Source organism: Phodopus roborovskii, unplaced genomic scaffold (assembly GCF_943737965.1).
Source record: "Phodopus roborovskii unplaced genomic scaffold, PHOROB, whole genome shotgun sequence".
Classification (NCBI taxonomy): Eukaryota; Metazoa; Chordata; class Mammalia; order Rodentia; family Cricetidae; genus Phodopus; species Phodopus roborovskii.
This window is the reverse complement of record NW_026126448.1, coordinates 18,082,040-18,102,258: the sequence shown is the minus strand read 5'-3', so window position 1 is coordinate 18,102,258 and position 20,219 is coordinate 18,082,040. Positions and strand designations below refer to the sequence as shown.

Here is a 20,219-nt window from a genome sequence, read left to right as displayed (position 1 = left end):
CTGCGGCTTGGACCTGCATCACTGGCAGACGTTGGAGAGTTTCTGCCAGTCCATCTCAAGGGTTAGAGTAATGGGGGGGTGGAGGGGTGTCAAAGACAGATTCTGGCAGGGCATGGTGGGTGACACATGCCTTTAATCCTAGGATTTAGGAGGCAGAGGCAGGCGGATTTCTTTGAGTTCAAGGCTAGCCTGGTCTACACAGTGAGTTCTAGGATAGCCAGGGCTATGTAGAGAGACCTTGTCTCAAAAAGAAAAGAAAAAGAAAGAAAAGCCAAATCCTGTATAGAGCAACATCAGGCCAAGGCTGTTGTGACCCCTAGGGACAGAGCTGTGCCCTTAGCCTCTAGTGACAGGTACAGCCTGGGATGCTGGAATTGGCAGCTATGGACGTAAGTACTAGAAGAAAGCGGGAAGATTAAGGTCAGGTGAGATACTCACCTGGGGTCCCTCAGCACCGGTGCCTGGGCGTCCGGGCTCACCCTGAAGAGGTAAAACGACAAGCAACCCCTGGGTGGAAATTCTCAACCCATCCCCCAGCTTCTCCCAAACCACTCTGAAGCCTCCTCTATTTCCACCTTCTGCAGCTCTGACTCAGTCCCTCATTCTGGGCCCTTAGTCCCACGTTCCCATCCTCCTCTTCCAAAAGCAGCAGCCCAGGGCTACCATTCCTGGACATACCTGAGTGCCCTTCAGTCCCGGGGGCCCCTGAACTCCTGGTAGGCCAGGCTGGCCCTAAAAGGCACAAGGGAACGCATGGATAACCTTGGTGTGTTGGGAGGATAGAGAAGGCCACACACAGGCAGAGGCGGGTGAGCCACTGACACTTACTGGTTTCCCGGGCCGACCCACACCTTCAGGACCTGGCTCTCCTTTGGGACCTGGTGCTCCAGGCAGTCCTGCTACATCGGTTACCGCCCCCTGCAGGCTAGAGCAGGCAGTGCAGCCATCACCCTGGTCAAAGACAAGGTCAGGGAAAGCCTATGAGCAGTACTGGTAGCCAGGACAAGGGGCATTGCAAAGGGGCCTCCTACATCTTCTGAGAGCCCCACCCCTCTTCTGCCTCTCCTCAGCTGAGAAAAAAAATAGATCCCTGATAGATACTCCAAGTTGCAGTAAGGAGTCAGGAATCTGGTCCTGCCAGGCTCCCTTGAAGCTCCCTGCAGTCCCATCCCACCCCTCTTTAACGAGCCCCTTGATTTCTATTTGCTCATGAAACAGGCTCCTCCAAGCCTGTCTGACTTACCTTTTCTCCTTTTGGACCAGCAGGGCCCCGAACTCCAGGCTCTCCAGACATGCCAGGCTGTCCAGCGGTGCCTGGAATTCCAGGGTCTCCGGGATTCCCAGCATCACCCTGAAAGGAGTCAGGGGCAGGCATCAGTCCCTTCCCCTGGGCTGGGGGCTGAGAAGGGAGTGGAGACTGGTACAGATAATCAAGGAAAGAGGGCAGATTGTTTCTGAGAAGGGGGTGGAATTGGATGGGTGGGGATATGAGAAAGAGCCGGGAGGAGTTGAGGGGAAACTGATCAGAATACATTCCATTAAAAAAAAAAAAGCATTGTCAATCAACAAAGAAAGAAAAGGGAGCTGAGCAGCCGCCGGGACAACCAGGTACCCACTCCGCACCATGCCCATCCACATCCTCTCACCTTCTGACCCTTGAGTCCATGCTCTCCAGCTCTGCCCTGGGGAGAAAATGGTCCCAGCACCCATTCACTCAGAGTGGACACCGCTGGGTGCCCAGCACTGTGTGAGAACCAGAGGAAGCAGCAGAGCACAAGACACGATGACCTTTGTTCTCATGCTAGGGAACCACTCTCACACTGAGACATTGTGCCTGAATGACTGAGGCAAGGTGCCTCATCTAGCTCCTCATCTAGCCTCAATTTCCTCATCTGTCAAATGGGGATGATAACATGGTGTAGGCTTCTGCACCAAGGGGCTCTTGTGAGATTATTCTGCTGACCCAGTGTTTGCTGTCACCATTAAAGCAGCAACCGTCAGCCCACAGCCTTAAGTGTCGTTTCTCCAGTGTCCCTTGTGTGCCGTTCAGTGCTTCATGCATATCATAACCTGAGTTTCATCACAGCTCCAAGGACAGGACCCAGAGGGACAGAGAACAAAAGCGGCTTGCTCAAATCAAAGATCTTATAAAAAAAATTCGGAGCCAGAATTGGAACCTCGCTCTGCTGAGGCTGTGCCTTGCCATTGCTCTGCCACTCTGTGTCCCAGGATGAAGGGCAGAGGCCTGGGTGAGGGATGCGAGCAGCTCGCACTAGACACAGAGGCACTGATCGTTGATTCCACCCCCACTTTGTCCTTCCAAACATGCAAGGGGGGGCTGCTGCTCTTTCTTGCATCCTGCCCACGTCCATCTCCAAAGATCCCAGAATTTACCTGCTTCCCAGGCAGCCCAAAGCCTGGGGGGCCAGGCTCTCCCTTCTCTCCAGCTGGGCCGGGCAAGTGAACCACATGGCTGTCCCCATCAGGAAGCTTGGACAAGGCTGCACAGGGCTCACAAGGCTCCCCCTGCAGAGCAAAGATACTAGGTTAAGGGGTTCCTGGGTCCCGGGGCTTGGGATATGGGGGTGCAGAATGTAGCCAGCTCCAATATAGCATCTCTGCTGAGAGAGACGGGGAGCACGGCAGGCTGATGATGGGAACATGGGACGAAGGAAACATGGAACAATACTACATTGCTAAGAGCCAGAATTTACACCACAGACTGCAGAGATCCCAGAATCTGGATAGAACAAGGGCATCTTCTTCGGGGGTAAGTCCTGGTGGCATGCCAGGAACCCTAGACTCACCTTTGCCCCTTTGGTGCCTGCTGGTCCCACTGGTCCCGGTGGCCCCTGCAGGAGAAGCCACATGAGATGAAGCCCAGCAGCAGCCAAGCTAGGCAGAGGCCCAGCCAGAGCCTGTTAGGTCTCCTGTGGAGGGGCAGCGCCTCCCACCTCGTCCTTGCCTAAGCCACTGCCATCCAAATAATACTTACTGGAACTCCAGCTGGTCCTGCATCACCAAAATTACCCTGAAGGTCAAGCAGAGAGCATAGAGTTCAAGGGGAGACAGGGTAGAGCACAGGCACATGAGCAGACTCTTGGGATGTCTACTGGCAAAGGAAAGTGGAGCTAGGATTCCCCCAAACTCCTCAGGGAAGCCCTGACCAGCCACAATCTCAAAACGAAGCCCAGCCCCGGCTTCATCTCTAGCCAGGCAGAGATCATGAAGTCATTTCTCCAACAGCTGTTCATCAGCCTCCTTTTGGCCCTGAGCACCCAGCCAGGTATTGCAGGAGTGAACAGCACAGACAAAAATGCCCCGTGGACCATGCATTCTGAAGAGCTTTTTTTTTTTTTTTTTTTTTTTTTTTTTTTTTTTTTAAGGAAGCCTGTGCTATGTATTCAAAGATCACCTTGGACTTCTGATCCCCTGCCTTGGTGTCCATCGCCTTGTCCAGTTTACATAGCATTGGGTATCAAACTCGGGGCTTTGTGCATGCTAGGCAAGCACTCTACCAATTGAGCTATATTCTCTCGTTTACCCCAACTTATCTTCGTGCATACGTGTGTGTGTGTGTGTGTGTGTGTGTGTGTGTGTGTGTGTGCGCGTGTGTGCGTGTGGTATGTATGTGGTGTACGTATGTATACATGTGGGTAGAAGCCAGGGATGACATCAGGCATTTTCCTCGGTCTCCACATGATTTTTTGGGATTGGGTCTTGACCTGGAGCTCATCGATTCAGCTGAGCTGACTGGGCAGTGAGCTCCAGGGTTCCACCTGTTTTCTCACCCACAGTGCCGGGGTTACGGTGCTTCTGGCATCTGGCTTTTTATGTGGATGTTGGGAATTCGAATTCAGGTTCTCAAGCTTGTGTGGCAAGCACTTTATAAGCAGAGCTTTTAAAACAGTACAATTCTAAGTGGTAGTGAGTGCCATGAAGGAAGCAAGGTAATGAGCCAGACCTAGAGGAGACCCTGTTTATACAGGGTGATAAGAGAAGCAAAGAAAAGCGGTACCACGATTATCAGAAAGACGGGAGGGAGGCCTGCCAGGGAAAGAAGGCAGGAGCCCCCATGTTCCTTTGGGAATCACTGTATGAAGTCTGGAGGTGGCAATAGACCCCACGTACTCCAGAATGGAGGGAGGCTCAGATGGCTGAAGCAAAGGCAGGCAGAGAGAGGAGGGGGAGAAGAATCTAGAAGGAAGGTCGTTCAGCTTGAGGTCCAGCAGGACTGTGGCACAAAGTCAAGTCCCCAAAGGCCTGTAGGCAGGAAGTTCTGTCATTGGAGTCCTTTCTACAAAGGCACATTAACTGCTCGGTGATGAATGGGCTGTTGAAGGGCTGCAGTGGACACATGTGGGCCAAAGGAGGGGTCACAGTCATCAGGAGTGAGACCATGGGGACCCAGAGGCACAAATGGAGAGGAACAGGGGGAGCTGAGGGAGATGTGGCCTAAACCATCAGGACTTGCATCTGGGAGGCTGGCAAGAGGAAGATGTGCGGGAAGGAGGAGTCAGGGTGATGTCAGCTTTAGGCTTTGGGCATTTCGGTATATGATATTTGCTGTGATGGAAAGGGCTAATCACACTTTTGACCTCTAATCCAGTACTAAGGAGGGGTAAGAATGAGAATCACAAGGCCAAGGTCTGTCTGGGGTATCTTGTGAGTTCAAAGCCAGCCTGGGCAATTAGTGAGACCCTATTTCAAATAAGAATAAAATAAGTATTTTTCAGGTCTTTTGGGGGCAGGGGATGTAGCTCACTGGTAGAGTGCTTGAAAAGCATGTAGTAGACTCTAGTTCAATCTCAGTGATACCACACATGTACACAGACACAAACGCACACACTATTAGAAGGAGAGCAGGTTTGGGAAGGGGTATTAAACTCCATTTGAGAGATGCCACATGGTGATTTGCCTGTTAGAGGTGAGTCTGAACACACATCCTAATGTGTCCCCTGCTTGAGCACTTCTATACCCACAGAACCCATTTGAGCAACACTGTGTTAGAAGTTCAACACTGTCATTTATGTCTAACACAATCATAAATACAAATGTTAACATGGGCATTGAAATCTAGAAACCCGGCCGAGTAGCGGCGATTACAGACTATAGTGGAGCTAGACTTCCTGGACTCAAATCACAGTTCTGTATCCAAACACACACAGAGCACTGGGAGATTCCCTTGGCCTTTTTATGTCTCATTTTCCTTATCCATAAAATGGGAATAGTAGGGAAGAAATATACTTCATCAGGTCTTGGGGGGATAAAGCAAGACTATAACGTGCACAAGGCTTGGAACCATGCCCAGCACATGATGAGTAGAAAAGGAAGTTAAATATTATTTTGCTATAAGGTAGTCTTGGATGTGCTTAATAGTTTTAGATTGTCATTGAACTAGAAATACAACACTAAGGAATTCTCTTGAAGAACATGAGGTTCTTAGAAATAAATTCCTTGACTTTGCTCAGGAAAAAAAAATCCCTGTTGGATGTATTCTGCTGTGAAGTTACACTTTGATCTCTGCCTCGCTTGCTTCTTGGGCTGTATCCCCTGCCTTGCCTGTGTCTCCAACACCCAGCCCAGGGCTTACCTTCTCTCCTTTCAGCCCCTTTGGCCCAGAAACTCCAGATTTCCCCTTAAAACAAAGCAGATAAAACAAGATGGAGTTACAGCATCTTTGCCTGACACCCCTCCAAGCTCCCAGGGTCTCAGTGTTCAATGAGCAGGAGAAAGGAACCAGGGGGATTGCTAGGCAGTTACTACTTTGCAAGTGGCAGCCTAGCACAGACAGAGAAAAGAACCAGGATGCAGACTGCTCCATGGCCTACCTCCTGGTCCCTGCCCCAAAGCACGGGACCTGAAGAGCCAGGACAGCCACTAGTAATGCCAAGGGCAGGTCACTCACCGGAAGGCCAGGTAAACCATATCCAGGGGAGCCTAGGTCTTCATTGACCCCGGAAGAGGGCCCAAGATGCTGGGCCCCAACACCTGAACTGCAGGATGAGCAGGGTTCCCCCTAGGGAAGGAAAAGAAGAATCAAACCTCCCAAGTGGACAGAAGGCAAAGGGCAGGGTTTGGGGCTTCCTACCTTCTCTCCTTTCATGCCTTGGATGCCTGGGTCTCCCTGCAAAGAAAAAACAAATGGTTTGTGGGCTGAAACCATGCATGTCGAGACACCCCGAATGTTCTAGCTGCATGTAGGGACAGCAGTGGGACACATCAAATAGATGCCCTTTGAACTGCCCCCATCCTGTGGGGTTCAAAGCCAGCAACTCAGAGGCAGTGCCCATCAACTCACTTAACAAACAAGGGGAATGAACTCAGGCTAAATGTCCCCATGAGAAAGTTCCTTACATACCCGGTCACCTTTCAGTCCAACAGTTCCTAGGCCCTCCTGAAAGAGAGTATATGAGGGAATGGGGTAAGGAGGCTGGGCCGGACCTTAACCCTGGCCTGGACCAATTCTTCCATGTCTCTAGCCAACACCCAAGCCCAGAGCCAGGCTTCACTCACAGTAAGAGATGGCTCCACCCTATCTTGCCCACAAGGTATCCTAGAGTCTCTTAGGGGTGGGAGGGAGTGCTGGGGGCATTGCCATGGAAACTTGAGATGACACTCTAGCCAGCCATAAACTCTATGGTTCAAAACCCCTTTTGGGCTACACTCTGCTTAATCCCTCTGTGGCTTTGAGAAATATCCAGTCCCTCAGGATCTGTTTTGTACATGTGTCAAGGGCCACGAGAAATACAGGAGGACAACTAATATTCAACAGGCCGACCTACCACATGAGTAATAAGTTCTACATGGCAAGGCCATGGAGTCACTTCATCTCTTCCCTAAGAATAATAGATTTGGGTGTCTCCCACTGTTCGTGTGTGTGTGCATCTCATGAAAATATTCCATCTACTGGATACATGTATCTGTGGGAAGCCAGGAGGATGACTTCATTTGGCTGTGCAATCTTGATATATAGAATATATGATGGGTGCACGTCCCTCAGTGGGCACTCACCCTGGCTGGAGCAGGATCACCTGGTTCTCCTTTAGGACCTGGCTTTCCAGGGAGTCCCACGAAATTCTGGAACCCTTCAGGCAGCGTTGGGCACACTTCACAGGGGTCACCCTAGCAGAGGATAGGGCGGAGCTGAGGCCTTGGGACAGACAACAACCTCCCGTCACACCAGCTCTAGGTGTCCCCATCATCCAAATGGACATCAGGGACACTGCAGGGCCTTCATGTCCAAGTGACTCATTCATTCAGGAAAGGCCCAGACTTCCTGAGACTATGTCCTCGAAGCAAGCCTGCACGTGGGTGGAGTCCTTGCTGCTCAGGGCAGATCCTGTTCCCAGCCCAAGCCAGGGCATCCAGGCCTGTAGCTCACCTTCTCTCCCTTAGTCCCTGGCACTCCTGGCTTCCCCTGTTTGGGGGGAGGGGAGAGACAGGGGCATTAATGCCAGGGCAGAGGGATCAGTATGTCAGAGAAGAGCTGAGGACCCAAGCCCCTCCCCTGGGAGCCCTGGAAGAGCAGACCCAGGCAGGTGGGCAAGGACATCCCCTCCCCTGTCTGTTGTGACTCACAGGCTTCCCTCCAGGGCCTTCCTTTCCTGGCGTCCCAGAGCTGCCCTGTAATCAGTAGAATGGTTAAAGGGGAGGGAGGTTCACACTGATGTGACCTCTACCCCTTTGTCCCTTCATCTGGCCCTTTAGGCCAAACCTCTCATCTCCATCTGGTCCATTGACTGGCTAAACTCTCTCTTCCTATTGTCTGTTCTCCTATGTGTCTAGCTCTGTAAAAGGAAAAGAAATGACTAGGGCTCTGAGTGCCCCTTCCTAAGTACAACAAGCAGGAGGTAACAGACAGGCAGACAGACATTTCCAGGACTTGCTGCTCAATGAAGCCAAGGCCTCCACCCCAGCTAGTACTGGAGTAGAGATACCCTCTTTAGCATCCCCACTGAACTGAGCCTCTTCAGGCCAGAGCCTGGCCACCTCCCGAGACAATCACACCCCTCCCCAGCCTCTGTCCACACTCCCTCTGTGCTTACCTTGTCTCCCTTAGGGCCTGGTGGACCACCTGGATCTCCCTGATGGCAGAAACAAGGTGGTACAAGTTTCTTCTCTGCAGCATGATGAGGGGTTTTATCTAAAGCCGCCCTCCAACCTGCACCTCTTATCCCCTCCCCCACATACTCAGCCCTACTGGGGCAAAGGTTTCAAGAGAGGACTACAGAAGAGGTGCAAGGGGGGGTAGAGGGGGGGTACTTACAGGAGTCCCAGGCAGTCCTATCCCAGGCAGCCCTGGGAGGCCAGGGGGCCCAGGCTCTCCTGCCAGTCCCTCGGGCCCAACAAAGCCAGGGTCACCCTGGAGCACAAATGGTTATGAGAGAGCGACCACCCTATCCCTATCACCCCCTCCCACACCCAGGTTTGCAACTCACTTTCTGCCCTTTGGGCCCAATGACACAGATCTCTCCTGGCCGACCCTGAGGGGGAAGAGGGATGAGGTAGAGACAGGCAGGGGCCTGGCGGCTGCCCCACTAAAACAGGAAAAAGTATCTGCCTCTCTCACCCTTACTGTTCATCTCCCATGCCAGACCCTGGCCTGGTACCCTAGGGCCATCAAATATGGCCAGGCTCAGAGTCAGGAGGCCTGGGTTCAGGACCTGCCCCCTAGGACACAGCACCTCACCTCCTGGGCCCGGAGGAAGGGCTGCACCTCTGGCTTAGATCCTAGCATTTTGAAGCCTAGGGGAGGGGTCCCCAACAACATACATCTCGGCCTGGCTTTCCTGGCAATCCTTTGAGGCCTCCATCACCCTTCTCGCCTTTCTGGCCCTGGGGAAGGAAAAGACAAGTGACTAGGACTGAGGAAAAGAAGCAAGGCAGTTCCAGTTAGGGGAGGGCCAAGTGCCTCTTCTGAAAAGGAATGCCTTCCACAGAAGGGTAGACTACAGAAAGCACTTCCAAACCGTCAGACCACTCATTCCACAGGCATGTGGCATTGCTTGTGGGTATTTGGACTAGTCAGAGAACTAGAAGGGATGGGGAGGGGATTGTCAACTCTGCCAACTGTCACGATCCTCTAGAAAGGCCTTGGGCATTTCCCTCCTCATGAACAAAGGGCCTGTGGTCCATCCAGACACCCACCCCTCCAAACATTACCATTACCTTCTGGCCTGTTGAGCCTGGGAGTCCTGAGGGTCCCTAAGATGAGGAAAGAGCCCAAATGAATGGGTGAGGCTGGGCCAGGACCCATCATCTCTGGCCTGTGGTAGGCCCCAGGCTTACCAAGTCTCCTGACTCTCCCTTCTCTCCTTTCGGGCCTTCTGCACACTGACAAGGAAGGAAAGGGGTTAAGTGGCTAGCATGGCCCTGCCTCAGCCCTGAAACAGGCCTCACCTCCCAGTCTTACCTGAAGTGGGGCATCTGGGGAGACTCGAACACAGTCACTGCCCTGTGAGTAAGAAACAGGGTCAAGGCTAGAGCCTTCCAGGGGAGACACCAAAAACCTGTTGCTAGGAAAGGACCAGGTGTCCCTAGGAAACAGGCTTCCACATGCTAACCCCTGTGGAACCCTGTCCAAACACCACTTGACCAGGCTAACTCCTTTAGAACCCTGTCCAAATGCCTATTTTGCCAGGCTTCCCACTGAGATGGTGGGATATTAATTTACATCCCACCAAGCCCTTCTCCAGTGGGAGATGTCCTGATGTGGAATTTGTTAAGGTACTTACCCGTGCTCCCTTCTCTCCCTTGGGACCTGATGGTCCAGTCAGGCCTCGCTCACCTTTCCCTCCCTGTGGGTGAAACCAGAATGATGGTTGTGCCTGAAGGGGGTCTCCAGGAAGTATTCTCCACCCCTGGTTGCCTCCACCCATCTACCATGCAAATGCACACACACACACACACACACACACACAGAGAGAGAGAGAGAGAGAGAGAGAGAGAGAGAGAGAGAGAGAGACCCAAGGCCCCCTCTCCATACACACAGTGTACTGATTCTATATACACCAAAAGGCTGTTTGGCAAACCTCCAGTCTCACACAAAGTATCCCTTCCCCCACACCCACAGCCATGCACATTAGCAAACACACAGCATATCCATGCCATGTGAATACATTGCATGCAGGATGACATAAACTCAGGACAGCTGATAGTCAAGTTTCCTGGGCTCGAGACTTATGCAAGTCATGTCACCTCTCTGAGCCTCAGATTCCTCATCAATAAAATAGGGTTGATGCAGCAGCACCCGTCCAGATGTTGGGTGAATAAGACAGGGGATGCTGTAAGCAACGTGGTGGGCAGAGCCCATCCACTTACCAGCTAGCAGAGGAAGCACAGCACACACCATGAACCACACTCGCCCCATCACTCACAAGCTTGAGGCTCATTAGGCCCACAGGTGCCTAGGGGTTCAAGCCTCAGCCTGTGGACCACATACATGCAGATGTGTGTTCCAGAATATACAGGTATACCCACATGCAATCACTCCGACACATCACACTATGCCTGCCATGGTGAGCCCTTGGTCTCCCCTTAAGTCAAAAGACTCACCTCCTAGGATGGATATGTGCACCCAGGGCCCAGGGCTTGGTACTGTGTACTGAGATTCTTGGCCTCAGCAGAGGTTAGTTCTGGACTCTGCACACATGACCCAGTCACTCCAACACACACTTAGAACACATTGGGGTAGCTCTGATGTAAACCCATGACCACAGGACCACATGAGATGGGAAGGACCCCAAAGAAGACAGGAGAATTCTGCCCTCTGCTGGATCTTACCTTGGGGCCAGAGGGACCAAGTGTGACCTAACAGAACACAAGAGGGAAGAAAATACTGAATGTTAGGGGGCAAGACTGAGCCAGAGGCTCAGAGGGGACAAACAAATCAGCTAGGCTCACACTGCATGATGACAGAGCTAAGCACAGAGTCCCAGCCTTCCAGGCCAGTCAGCATGGTGACTCTATTTTCCAAGGCTGTAAGGCCAACAGAGGGGTCTAATCTACTTTCTACAACCTGCCGGCCTTTGGATAGCCCCACCTCAAATTGTTAGGCTAACATGGTCACTCAGTTGCCATGGCAACCCCAACACATCTGGGAACCATGGCCTTACCAGATTCGATGGGAGACTGAATAGAAAGAGAGGCAGGCAGCAGTGGGGGGGTACATTTACGCTCCCCCAAAGTTAGGGGATTCATGGCCTTTGTGAATCAATATATCCCATCAGCTCAAAACTCTTGCTGCCTGCAGAAGGGGCACAGTAGGTACCAAATGGCTCACAATGAGCCCTGAGTTCTGTCCTTCCAGCTTCCCAGTGGGAACACTGGGCTAGGCTAGGAGAGGGGAATGCTCAGGCTCTGGGCTGTGCGTCCCTGGGCTGCCCCCTCCCCTCTAGGCCTCCGAGGTGATATGTGGTGCCTTCTAATCAAAGTGGATCTGGGATATGGAGGCAAACACACAGCTGGAATCAGCAACCAAGGTCTTGAGTCCCCTCCCACACCCCAAAGAGGCCAGCACCCTGGATCATGACACTCCATCAAGGCTTCAGGGCTTGGTGGGCTTAGGGGTGGGGCTAAGCAGAGCTCCTGGAATCAGGCTGGGGAGTGATGGGAAAATGAACAAAGCTCCCTTGTCCTCAGCCAGGAAGCTCCAGTCTACTCTAGGCAACAACCACTCCCAGACCGTGGCCACGCCACCCACGGCCCTCCATTCACTCACATTGCTCTTCTGGGCACCATGGACACAGGGCGGGCACTAAAAGGAAAAACAGGCCTGCAGGTCAATTCCAAGTCTCTGTGATTAGCCCTACCCAACATGAGCATGCATAACACACACATTCTCTCTCTCTCCCTCCCTCCTTTCTCTCAGCCCAGACAGCCCCTCACACGTCCTTGGCATGATCTGAGAGACATAGAGACAGAAAGCATTGAAGATGAACCTTGTCCCTTATCTTCCATCGACATAGGCCTACAGCCATCTTCTCAAACGAAAAAAAAAAATCAAAAACAAAAAAACTAAAGCCCAAGTAACAAGCCCAAGGCCACACAGCATGTCACTGAAGAACGGTTTTATGGCTGAGACCTAGGCTTTTCCCATGATGCCCACAGCCATTGGCTTCCTAGAGGAATGGCCTCTAGGGCTTCTACCCACAATCCAGGGCAGACAGGACCAAGAGTTGGGCCCTCAGGGATAAAGCTTTATCCAAGGGATTAGTGCTGACACCTCCCAGCCCAGACAAAAGGCTTACCTCATTGACTGCCGCCTCCCCGTGGGCCTGGGAAGAGAGAGGCAGGGGAGTGGGAGGAGAGCCTGGGATCAAGCATTGCCCACGCCCCTGTACAAAAGCAGGCAGGAGCCAGCTCTCTAGAGAATGCCTGGACCTGAGTCCTGCCCAGTCTGTCTTCCCTTCTCAGAGCTGGCACCACACAGCCAAGCTCTGTCTGGGCAGGAAGAGAGTGGGAGTGTGGCATCTTCTCCGAGGGCTTTACAGAGGGCATACAGGGCAGACAGAGGGCACCACGGGCTCCTCCCTCCACCCACCATCTCTACCTTTGTCCCCCTTTCTGCCTTCTGGCTGCTTCTTCCCATCAGCTGTGCATCCACCTGGACAGACAGAGGGACAATTCTGGGGTCCATGCTGGAAACGGGCATGCAGACAGAGCGCATGGATGCCAGGCACCCCCTCAGCTTGGCAGCGGGTACCTCCCAGGACATCGAGGGCTTGCTCAGACCCCTGAGGCTGCCACCACAGGCGCTCCTTCTCCTCCCCCGCCCTCCCCCTGCCATGTGATGTCTTAGAAAAGAGGCATCGAATCAATGAATGGGTTCTTGTGTTTCTGCAGCCAAAGGTTGGGCATGGTGCCTGGGTAGGCAGGGACACTGTCCAGCCAGAGGGTGGGGCTGAGGGAAGGATGGGGCTTCCCTGCCACCTCCAAAGGACCTAGGAGTGTACAGGGCAGCTGGCCATGGTGCTGGGAGAGCAAGCATGCCTTGGGAAAACAGTGCAGCCTGGCCTCTGGGACCAAACATCCATGTACAGGAGAAACTGCAGTGTGGGTCCTGCCCTCCACAGGAGGGTCTAGATGGCATTAGTGAGAGGCTGGAGTGACATAATGTGCAACGGCAACAAGTCACAGGCACAGGGTTACCCCATGGGTTCTCTGCCTCTCTGATCCATATGGTAAGATGTAAATTGAGCCCACATTCAGGGATCTTCCCCAGCTTAAGCATGTGGCCTGCTGAGTCTGGTGGCAGGCCTCAGCAAGGTCAGGGTGAAACAGTCTCCCTTGTACTTCCCCAGCTCACCCACCTTGCTGTTCTGGGGCTCCTCCAAGCAGAAGCAGCGGGTGTAGACCTTGCCCTCTGTCTGAGGATTGATCTCGATGAGCTCATTACTCTGGGTATCCCGGCGGGCCTTGGAGGTCTCTGGGGGACACTGCTCAATGTGGGGGAAAGGCCAGGGTCAGTACAGGGGCCGATGCATCCTCAGACCTCTGCCATCCCCCATGCAGGATGCCCTCCCTCCACACAGCATGTGCTAGGGGCCAGCTACTCACCCCTCCCGGTAAGATCTCACAGCAGCCCTCCTCCAGCACCAGCTCAGGGTCACAGTAGATGTGTGCCTGCTGAAGGTCAAACTGCAGGGAACATACAAGTTCATCTTATTTCAGATGATCAAAGAGCTCTGCCATAGTCCCCAAAGAAGCTCAAAGACGTCTTCGCCCTAGGATTTGACTTTAGGGTCTTTCCAGGCTAGTCAGGGAAGCCATCAAGAATAAAGCTGTCGCTAAAAGCAGAGACAGGGGAGGGAGAGAGAAACAGGGAGGAAGGAAGAAGAAGATGGAGGAGGGGAGCAATAAGAGGGGGCTCCATCTGAACTTGGCCCATCCTGTAAATGAATATTCAAGGGGAAGCATTGAAGGAAAAGGGGAAAGCATATGCAAAGGCATAAACATGCAAATTTCATAGGTGATCCATCACACTAGGAGGGAATTGACCACAACAGTCAATAGAGAGATGTAAGGAAAAATGCTAGAGACACACAGAACACAGATGATGGAGGGCCTGGAATGTCAGGTTAATATGGTCAGGCTACATATGGAAGGTGATGGCTCCAAAGGGGGAAGGAATCTGAATACAGACATACTGTCAGGAGCTCAAGGCTCCTCCAGAAGTGGGAGCAGAGGCCAGGACCCAGCACTCACCGAAACAGGCTTGCCCTGCTCAGCATCCAAGCCCAGAAATACATGTCCCCCAGACCGAATGGGTTGCCAGGGCCCCAGAGGCTGGGAGGAGGCTGAGATGCAGTCCACATGCACAGAGGCCACACGACCTGCCACACTCAGCATCAGCTTGTGCCAACGCAAATCGAAGAGCTGGGGCACTGGGAAGATGCAGGACACAAAGTCACTATCTTGGCCCTGTGCCCGGAGCTCTAGACTCTGCTCCTGGCTGTTGACTTCCAAGGAGATCTGTGACAAATTAGGGGGGGAAAGAAAAAAGGACAGAGAGTCAGAGTTCTAGAGGCATAGCATGGCAAAATTGAGAGCCTCAAGCTTATTTCATAGGAGAGGAGAAAGCTAGCTGGGGTCACAGAGAATATCCTGAAAGAAAGTGATGGGCACTGGGGGGCAGTCTCAAGAGGGGGCACTGGGATGGAGGAGAAAAGCCCCAGGAACCACAAGTATGGGTAGAAGCTGAGCTGGATTAATGCAACCAGTTGCCCAAGGAATGGGGGTGGGTGGGCTCACCTGTGGGTACCCATTTGCATCAGTCACTTGGAACAAGTACCATGTGTTCCGGAAGGTGTTCTTCCTCAGCAAGACTGTCAGGACCAGGGCAAACTCCTCTGGGAGACCCCGAGGGAACACTCTTCTGCGGTGGAGAAGAGAGGGCACTCAGGCTCAGTGACAACCAGCCACTGAGCACACTGGCACTTGGGGGATGAGCCAACCTGGGACAAGCAAGCACACACCTCCAAACCATGTACACATTTACCCAGACACGTTCACAGAGCACCTTCTGGGTGCTAAGGGCTGGCTGGCCGCTGGGAAAGCCAGTGATGGGAATCTGAAAGAGCTTGCCCCTGTGAAGTCACATGGGGCCTAATGGGGCAGAAGAATGTCAACAGAGAACCCTTGAAACCATCTCAGGGTACTAGAGGGATGGCTCAGTGGTTAAGAGCACTGGCTGCTCTTCCAGAAGACCAGGGTTTGATCCCCAGCATCCATATAGTATCTCACAACCATCTGTAACTCGAGTTTCAGGGGATCTGATGCCCCCTTCTGGCCTCTGCAGGCACTGCATGCATATGGTGCCCATACATTCAGGCATAACACCCATATACATAATAAATAAATAATTTAATTTTGTTTCTCTATCTCAGCATTGTATTCCAACTTTGGAAAGGGGGGCTTCCAAGGAAACCAGCATGGTGTATGGGCCAAGGGTGGAAAGAGAGACACTGAGATTAAAAAAAAAAAAAAAAACAAAAAACCAGGAGGTTCTGCCTAAACACAGCAGCAAAGAAAGGAGACACTGGTGGTCAGCAGTAGCCAGACTGCCCAGGGGCTGCTGGGAGCTGGGCTTTAACCAAGGCCACACTCACATAGACACAGGCTCTTAAAACCACCCTAGGGTTCTCATGGGATATAAACCTGGTCCTGCCATTGCCAGTGAGAGCCAGGCTGGGGTTGCCAGGCCCCATGCACACACAGCCCACTCTGCAAGCCCAGTGGTGGACAGCGGGTAGACTTTGGGCAGGGGAATGCTCAACACAGCTTCCAAAGAGGCCCTGAGCTTGGGCCTCACAACCAGAGTTGCAAGGATGTATCTGAGGTCAGTATAGATTCCCAGTGGCCACCCAGAGTCCTTTACCGAGTGGGTTGGGTCAGCCGGGCAGCCCCCAGTCGCAAGATGAGCGGCCCCTTGGGGTTGCGGATCTTCTTGATGGCAGATGTCTTCATGAGGTTCAGTCGGCGGATTAGGTTGAAGCCTTCGGACACCAGAGAAAGGGCAGGTGAGAAGTGCAGGCTACTCCAGGAAGGGGGTAGTGGATGATGAGACTGAACTCACCAGTCACATTGGTTGATGGGTCACTACTGTGCTCTAGCTTGAGTCCTTCTTGCTGTGAAGTTGGACACCGCTCACCTGGGAGAGAGTTGGCCTGGAGCCTTAGGAACTCAAGAGGGCATCTCCCCTCTGCCCAGGGAGAGGGGCGACTCCCGGGGACCCCAGGAGGGGACAAGTCCTTAGTCTTCCTTTGGGACCCTAACCTAGTCTGCCTTGAGGCTGTGCTCTCACTTTGCCTTCTGATCCTGGTTGTGCAAGAAGAGCCCAACACGTGGCTGGGAAGACTGAGACCTGCCCCAAAGCCATTGAATGACTCAACAGCAGAATAGGGCCAGACCCCTGGGACCCCAGCCTTCCAATACCCCCAGCTGGAGCCAAGGCAATGAGCAGTGAAAGAAAGCCTGGATGGTTCAGAGCCCAGACAGTGGGGAGCCATGGGTATGTACATGTTCCTCCACATGTTCCTCCTAGATGGGAGCAGAGGAACACTGCAGGGATTAGAAAATATTATCTTCATGCATACTTGGTGTTCCGTGCAACTATGTGCACATGACTATACATGCATGAGCTATGCATACCCATGTCCCCAGGGCTACCACGTGCACTGGCACACATGTCCTAGGCAATGAGTGGCTTTCTATTTCCCAAATTCAAAGAAGAAAATGCAGACACAAGTCTGAGCTACCAGAATGACTTTTCACCTGCATACCCAGCTAGCAAATCAACCAAAGGAGACCAAGGGGCTGAGGGGACACAAGCTCAAGGAACAAAGCCTTATGCTCCAGACCAGGCATATTAAAGAGGTATAAGATTCTGAACAAGGACACGAGTCTCTGAAGCCCCAAAGGGACAGGCTGGAGGCTATGAGCCTCCTTCTCCCCGGAGCTGAGCTTCCTTCCCCTCCTGAGACCAGAAGTGTTGGTGGAGTGCTACATCAGAGAGACAGGGGCTAAGATCAATGGGCCTTCCCAGCAAAGCTGATGGGAAGTCTGGGCCAAGCCAGTGGAGTCACCTTCCAGAAGATGGCCAGCTCCCTGTCCAGCCTAGTTGAAAGACAGAGCCCTGTGTCACTGGGCACAGTGACCCACTGGAATCTCCACCCCCAAGTCTGGCCGGAAAGACCATCACTGTCTTCAGCATTGCCTCGGTACTGGGTGACTCACCCTTGGCAACAGGCCCAGATTCCTTACAGATGTTGAAATCCTCTGCCCCAACCCCTCTAGGGGACCTGGTGAGGGAGAGGAGAGCAAAACTCTCCCATACACATGCAGAAATACACATGTGCCTGTATACACACACACACACACACACACACACACACACACACACACACCATAGTGGCAGTTCAACCCACCCTGGACTTGGGCCTAAGAGTTTGGCTCCATCCTGGCTAGGTGGTACAACTACCAGGCCCAGAGGGCACCAGGCAAGTCCAGGCAGATTGCCTGGTCAACTTAACTTCGCTTTGGGCCCTGAAAAACTATACCCTCTCCCTGTCCAGAGCCTGGACCATGGGGCGGGCAGTCATCAGAGATCCAGGCTAGAGCAAAGGAGGAGCCTGTGGCTGAAGGATGGAGTCATTGTCATGAGAAGGAACAGAGGGGCTGGGCAGCTTTTCCGGAAGTGTTGCCTTTTGTAGGGAGAGTGTGCTGCCTGCTCTTTCCCATCCCACTAGCTAGCAAGAAGAGCAAGGATATGCTGTGGAAGGGCCCTGTTCTCCTCCTACAAAGGCCCAAGAGTACATACAAATATACTGTGCTTTAAAGTTGTAAACCCAGAGATACTCGGAGACAAGAGATACACACACACACACACACACACACACACACTCGCACTCCAGCCTACTCACACAGGCTCAGGTATGCAAACACCTCAGAGGCTAACCTGAGCTCAGCCACTACACTTGTCCATAAATGCTCACATAACTGAGATATACATGGCCACATATGTGCATAGACCCCAGCAACCCAGGGAGCCAGATGCAAGGCTGTGTCAGCTCACCTCTATTTGTTCCATGGCTGAAGGTGGTCCAGAGCCCAAGCAGCCACAAACCAAGAGCCCAGGATGCCAACATGCTGGTCCAGAGAGATCAGCTGCAGCCTTGGCGCCTGACAACCAGAAACAGGAAAGGTGGGCTTCAGAGTGCCCAAAGGACAGCTGCATGTGTGGGTAAGTGGCAGCAATCTGCAGGGCCCACGCACCAGGGACTGCAGTGGTCAGGGCTTAGTGTCAGTCCCTCTCACAGGGGCCCCACACAGGGCTGGGGTGAGAATCTGGGCAGAGGTGATAATACAAATATTTAACTACCGGTATGGCCCAGACACCCACCAGCCAGAGCAGAAGGCTGGCTGAAGTACAGAAACAGGACCCAGGCAGCTACTGGCTATGTCAGGATTGAGAAGGGGTCTAGAGGGCCCTAAAAGACCACAAAGGCTGTGAGAGTGGGGGGCCTTGAGCAGCAGCAATTTATCAAAATGCCTGGATGAATCCCAGAGCTTTAACAGCTGTGTTCTGTGCTGGCATACAGCAGCCCAGTACCTGGAGAGCCATGCTCAACTGAGCACAGATAGCCCTGCCAGGAACCCATGAGGTCAGGGGCCAAAGACTGGACTGAATCTCTTGGCAGGGATCACAGGGGCTGTGTATGGGCCAAGAAAGCTTCCCCTTGTGTGGACAAGGGGCCAGAGAGCAGGTCACCAGGGCCCAGGATCTTGTTGCCAAACTCCTAGGCTGATGGATGCTCGTCTTTTGGTTTTATTAAGCCCTGATGGATGGTCCCAGATAAATCAATGCAGGCTCAGCAAGTGGCCAGCAGAGCCATATATCATCTGGCCTCTTCCAGGACAGGCAGATGATGAGCATGCAAAGCCATGTGTGTCAGTACAATACACATAGGCACACAGGCACATAGATACCAGGACTATGCAGTCAAACCTAGCTGCACACAGGCATGCTAACAGACATGAGAACTGATAAGCCCTGAGTTTACATAAACACTCCTGTCCAGAGCCAGCCCATGAGCCCCCTTCTGGAGGCCTTCCTGTTGGTACTTTCTTAGGCAAGTCCAACTTGGTCCAATGTGATTCCAACTTATCTGTCTTGCTGCTGGATACAGAGTGACAACAGAAAGGACTCCTTCCCCCCAGTAAATAAGTAGGCTCGACTCTTCCTCCCTGGGACGGAGCTGTGCCCCCCATCCTAATCATCTTCCATCCTAGGAGTATGCATCTCCCACTCTCATACCCTGCCCTGGCCTTCCCCTTCCTGACAGTTAATAGAAGGAGAGCCGGCTGTGAGCAGCATGTGGGTGCATGTGGAGGCGTGAACATAGGTGTGCTCATTATGTTCACTCCTGGCTTCCATTCCCAGGCCTCAGTCTAAGTGGAGGGCTGCAGAGATAGCTAGAGAGATGCTTCCAAGGAGACCCCGCCCCCTTCAACACAGGCACAGATTTGAGGCGACAGCAGGACCAGCATGGAGTTTCCAGGCCACCCTGCCACACAGAAGAACACGGAGACCCTCAGAGAGGGGATGCCACTTGTCCCAGGTCACATAGAGAGAGTCAGTGGCAGAAAATACCCTTTCAGCCTACAGCGAGAAGCAGCCCCGGTCTTGGCCCACTTACCAATGGCCCGCAAACCCCTCACTGAGCAATTCTGGCGGCCCCAAGGCCGCCAGCTATGGATGGGAAGCAGGGCCTGGGGTCCACCGGCCCCCAGGGGATCCTCGATCTCTCCCTGCTGGTCTGCGCTGTCCCCAGCTTCTCCCGCGTCCCGAGCTCTCTCGGCTGAGTGCCGCGCGGCGCACGCCTGCCGGGATTGCCGGCCGCTCCTGGAGGGGGAAGAGGGCGGTCCTTGGGGGACTGGGGCTTTGCCAAGAGGCTAATGGAACACAGCTGGGCAGGCCCGCCAGGCTGGAGGAGGAGGGAGGTCGCGAGGGCTCGGCGGGCTGCGGAGGCGCTGGCTGCTGGGCTGCACTGCCGCGCTCCTGGCCTGGCCCTGCGCCCGGGCACACCCGTCCGGCTTCCCTAGCCAGGTGAGCCCGCGGGGTGAGCGAGCGGAGCAAGGCGGGACCCTGCGTGCCCAGAGCTGCCCTGGAAGGGGCGCCTGCGGCGGGCTGGTGGGAGGGAGGCCAAACCAGGCGC

General features: G+C 53.4%; 1 protein-coding gene across 1 annotated transcript in view; it reads right to left on the bottom strand.

The window, feature by feature from the left end:
• Nucleotides 1-19,789, bottom strand: part of Col16a1 (collagen type XVI alpha 1 chain) — a 50,103-nt gene extending 30,314 nt beyond the window's left edge. The window contains exons 1-35 of the mRNA XM_051188919.1: nucleotides 19,701-19,789; nucleotides 18,077-18,183; nucleotides 16,079-16,153; nucleotides 15,881-15,998; nucleotides 14,755-14,878; nucleotides 14,209-14,475; nucleotides 13,561-13,641; nucleotides 13,314-13,439; nucleotides 12,554-12,607; nucleotides 12,252-12,278; nucleotides 11,723-11,758; nucleotides 10,786-10,812; nucleotides 9,738-9,800; nucleotides 9,416-9,457; nucleotides 9,292-9,336; nucleotides 9,172-9,207; nucleotides 8,776-8,838; nucleotides 8,442-8,486; nucleotides 8,270-8,365; nucleotides 8,049-8,087; nucleotides 7,582-7,626; nucleotides 7,385-7,420; nucleotides 7,015-7,125; nucleotides 6,362-6,397; nucleotides 6,092-6,127; nucleotides 5,909-6,019; nucleotides 5,594-5,638; nucleotides 2,996-3,031; nucleotides 2,808-2,852; nucleotides 2,395-2,526; nucleotides 1,647-1,682; nucleotides 1,244-1,351; nucleotides 829-951; nucleotides 679-732; nucleotides 439-480 (exon numbers count right to left, since the gene is read on the bottom strand). Of these exons, the coding sequence (XP_051044876.1) occupies nucleotides 439-480; nucleotides 679-732; nucleotides 829-951; nucleotides 1,244-1,351; nucleotides 1,647-1,682; nucleotides 2,395-2,526; nucleotides 2,808-2,852; nucleotides 2,996-3,031; nucleotides 5,594-5,638; nucleotides 5,909-6,019; nucleotides 6,092-6,127; nucleotides 6,362-6,397; nucleotides 7,015-7,125; nucleotides 7,385-7,420; nucleotides 7,582-7,626; nucleotides 8,049-8,087; nucleotides 8,270-8,365; nucleotides 8,442-8,486; nucleotides 8,776-8,838; nucleotides 9,172-9,207; nucleotides 9,292-9,336; nucleotides 9,416-9,457; nucleotides 9,738-9,800; nucleotides 10,786-10,812; nucleotides 11,723-11,758; nucleotides 12,252-12,278; nucleotides 12,554-12,607; nucleotides 13,314-13,439; nucleotides 13,561-13,641; nucleotides 14,209-14,475; nucleotides 14,755-14,878; nucleotides 15,881-15,998; nucleotides 16,079-16,153; nucleotides 18,077-18,149 (2,433 nt within the window). The 5' untranslated portion in view covers nucleotides 18,150-18,183; nucleotides 19,701-19,789. The remainder of the gene's footprint in view (nucleotides 1-438; nucleotides 481-678; nucleotides 733-828; nucleotides 952-1,243; nucleotides 1,352-1,646; nucleotides 1,683-2,394; nucleotides 2,527-2,807; nucleotides 2,853-2,995; nucleotides 3,032-5,593; nucleotides 5,639-5,908; nucleotides 6,020-6,091; nucleotides 6,128-6,361; nucleotides 6,398-7,014; nucleotides 7,126-7,384; nucleotides 7,421-7,581; nucleotides 7,627-8,048; nucleotides 8,088-8,269; nucleotides 8,366-8,441; nucleotides 8,487-8,775; nucleotides 8,839-9,171; nucleotides 9,208-9,291; nucleotides 9,337-9,415; nucleotides 9,458-9,737; nucleotides 9,801-10,785; nucleotides 10,813-11,722; nucleotides 11,759-12,251; nucleotides 12,279-12,553; nucleotides 12,608-13,313; nucleotides 13,440-13,560; nucleotides 13,642-14,208; nucleotides 14,476-14,754; nucleotides 14,879-15,880; nucleotides 15,999-16,078; nucleotides 16,154-18,076; nucleotides 18,184-19,700) is intronic.
• Between the last annotated feature and the right edge of the window lie 430 nt (nucleotides 19,790-20,219).